The sequence below is a fragment of the Frankliniella occidentalis genome, unplaced genomic scaffold (assembly GCF_000697945.3).
Source record: "Frankliniella occidentalis isolate FOCC.00 unplaced genomic scaffold, Focc_3.1 Scaffold4995, whole genome shotgun sequence".
NCBI classification, from domain to species: domain Eukaryota; kingdom Metazoa; phylum Arthropoda; class Insecta; order Thysanoptera; family Thripidae; genus Frankliniella; species Frankliniella occidentalis.
Genome location: NW_026272038.1, coordinates 1 through 3,085, shown reverse-complemented (window position 1 = coordinate 3,085; position 3,085 = coordinate 1). Strand labels below are relative to the sequence as shown.

Genomic DNA, 3,085 nt, shown 5'->3' with positions numbered 1-3,085 from the left:
ACAATTGACAGTGATATACAGGGCACTCAGATCCATGATTTATAAATAAAAGTAGTACTAAAATAGAAGTATTTTTGCCGATAGGTGGCTCAATAATATAAATAAGATGGAACTTGAATATCATTGGGAGGCTTACCCAAAAGTGTAAAGTTAATAAATATGGAAACACACATCTTCAAAGTATGCGTTTCACTTTTTTAAATTAGTCCAAACATTTTAGGACAATTCCCAATACAAAAAAGACAGAGGCAAATGCTACTCAAAACATAAAATTCGCCTTTTAGTGAAAGTGAAAAAGATGGCCGAAGCACAAGAAGTAAAAATATAAAGAATGTCCTCGAAGATAATTAATAAATAACAGGCAAAATATTCAACACCATACAATGCCAAGGGCAGAACAGCCGATAGTACCGTCAACCGTCCGCGACAAGACATTTTAAATACCCTGACATCCCTCAGTGTTCAACCAAGCAGACAGACTACACGTATCACAGGTCAACTTCCTTTCCGGAAAGTGGCATATTGTTGTGGTTCAAGAATTTAATCGGAGAACCGAACAGGCCGATGGGAATGTGCATCGAGAGTACACCGACTGCTGTGGCGAGTGGGTCACCGCTGGTCCTCCAGGACACACTCAAACAGCCGGGCGCACATCAGGTTGAACGCGTCTGTAATGTGAGTTCAAACGTAAGCCACAATGTCATGAATTTGTTTTAAATGTCGCGAAAACGAGAAAGTGCATCACACGGCCAACTTACGCGAAGACTTGGTGAGCCAGTCGGGCTTGTTCTTCCAGTAGATGAAGACGAAGTAGACTGGGATGCCGGCCAAGATGATGGCGATGCCGACGCCGACCTCCACCGGACTCACGTAGAACGGGCACGTCACGAGGAACGTGCATATGACGAAGAAGATCAGCGGCAGCACGATGCTGACCTAGACACATTCACGACGGGCGTTAGCTGCTGCGTTACATTCGCACTCCTTCGGAACGCTGCCCCAGGATTGTCGCAGACTCACCTTGATGGGCCGGTGCAGATCCGGCTTGGAGCGGCGCATGTACAGCAGCCCGGACACGGACACGAGCGTGAAGAAGGACTCGACGAAGCTGACGTAGTTGATGAGGACGTACACGTCCTTGATCACGAGCAGCACCAGGGTGATTATGCACTGCGGAATGGAAACAGATTTGTGGTGAGCGAGGTGCTGGTGAAACAGTTTGAGGTGAGCGAGCTGCTGATGGGACAGTTGGTTGGTGAGCTGATGGTGAAACAGTTTCGTCTCCTATTCAATAGAGCGGAAAATAACCCGAGGGTGAATCAGCAGCACTCAGTGCCGGGGCGATAGGGAGTTTTTGTTTTTCCTGAGACGTCTTCTGGAAGGCCTGACCGAGGAGAGGGCCGAACGCCCCGGTAAGAATACTCATGGATAGTTCCAAAGTTGTCTCTGCAGACGGTCAAAAATAGGGCGTGTGTTTCGACGTGGTTCCGACCGATAACCGAAACTGTATTTGGAGGGTCGAGCCGTTAAGTAACCCATGACACGGCCGGGGCGTGATGCGAATCAAATATTTTGAAGACTCACCAAGAAGACGAGCGAGGGCACCGGGGTGAGCCTCTTGACGTTGATGAGCGCGATGGCAGTGGGCAGGTGGCCCTGGCGCGCCCCGACGAAGAAGAGGCGCGACGACGCGAAGATGGCGCCGTTGAGCGCGCCGAACGTCGAGCAGGCCACGAAGACGGGCATGGTCCACGACATGACGGCCAGCATCTTCTCGCCGAAGAGCTGGGGAAGGAAAGGGTTGGAGAGTAAGTTGTTTTAGTTCGATGGACTTGCTTTGCGAAAAGTGAAGAGCTGAAGGGAGCTCAGTAACAAACTCACCACAGCCACGGCGTTGGAGGACAGCAGCTCGTCGCGAGTAAGTACCACGAAATAGGCGATGTTAGCCAACACGTAGATGATGGTCACCATGGGAAGGGAGATGCAGATGGCGCGAGGTAGATTTCTGGAACGAAATGCGTCGTTGTACTAAAAATCACGATTCATGGTTACAGTACAGTACCGACGATGCGGCCAAATCTGGTCAATCCCAATAAACTGACCACGATCAAGGCACGGCGGGCTTACTTACCTGTAGGGATCCTTCAGCTCTTCCGTCACGAAGTTCAGGTAGTTCCTGCAGACAGAGATTCTCGTGAGACTCAATCGCGCCAACATAGAGGACACTGTTCGCCGTTGTATCTTTGTTTTCCCCGCCCGCCACTATTAAATGCAGCCGCCACTCAGCAAGGGCGACCCATTTTGTCGCCGCTCAACGGCAGGACGCAGCCGTGACTGCGAATAATAGCCGGCGAGGAAAACCCGTGCGGCGCGGCTTCAGCACCCGGCGAAAAACAAGAGGCACTACACTACACCCGGTGGGGTCGACTCACCATCCCGCGTACGAGAAGAGCCCCGAGTAGAACGACAGCGCGATGTGACCCGGCGACGTGATGGTGTTCTGGAAGGGCTGCTGGAAGTTCTCCGTCTTGCCGGCGCCCAGGGCGTACAGCCCGGTCAGGATGATGACCACGAGCGCCAGCAGCTTGGTGCCCGTGAACAGGTCCTGCACGCGGGTCGCCCACTTGACGTTGTAGCAGTTGATGGCCGTGAGAACGCCTGCCGGACAAAAATGACCCCCGTGAGAGATCCGCGTTGGCGTTAGATTCGCCCAGCAGTCCACCCTGATTTCATCCCCCGAATCGACGTGATTTCGATACGGCGTCAAATCGATTGCAGCATCGACGCTGCTGCCACTCACACGTGACGATGGCGGCGATCAGCCTGATGACCTCGTCCGGTGGCTCGCAGGTGGGCCAGGCGGGCTGCAGGATGTACTGCGCGAAGGTGAGCGCCGTGATGGCGTTGCCCGTCGGCACGATGACGAACAGCGCCACCCAGAGGTACAGGAAGGCCGGCAGCGGGCCGAACGCCTCCCCGATGTAGGCGTAGTCCCCGCCGGACCTGGGGATCATCGTGCCTGCAGGGGAGAAAGGGAGAGAGGAAGTGAGGACAAAGCAGCTGTTTGGGGGGAAGAGAAAGGTCG

The 3,085-nt window shown here is 53.3% G+C and overlaps 1 protein-coding gene across 1 annotated transcript; it reads right to left on the bottom strand.

The window, feature by feature from the left end:
• LOC113213518 (large neutral amino acids transporter small subunit 2) lies at nt 1-3,019 on the bottom strand (the record flags this gene model as incomplete). The annotated part of the gene is given in 8 exon segments (XM_052276911.1): nt 1-668; nt 759-936; nt 1,021-1,170; nt 1,585-1,785; nt 1,882-2,005; nt 2,132-2,176; nt 2,433-2,658; nt 2,801-3,019. Coding segments are annotated over 8 exon segments (1,202 nt in total), but the record flags the coding sequence as incomplete, so codon positions are not given.
• Nucleotides 3,020-3,085: the final 66 nt, after the last annotated feature.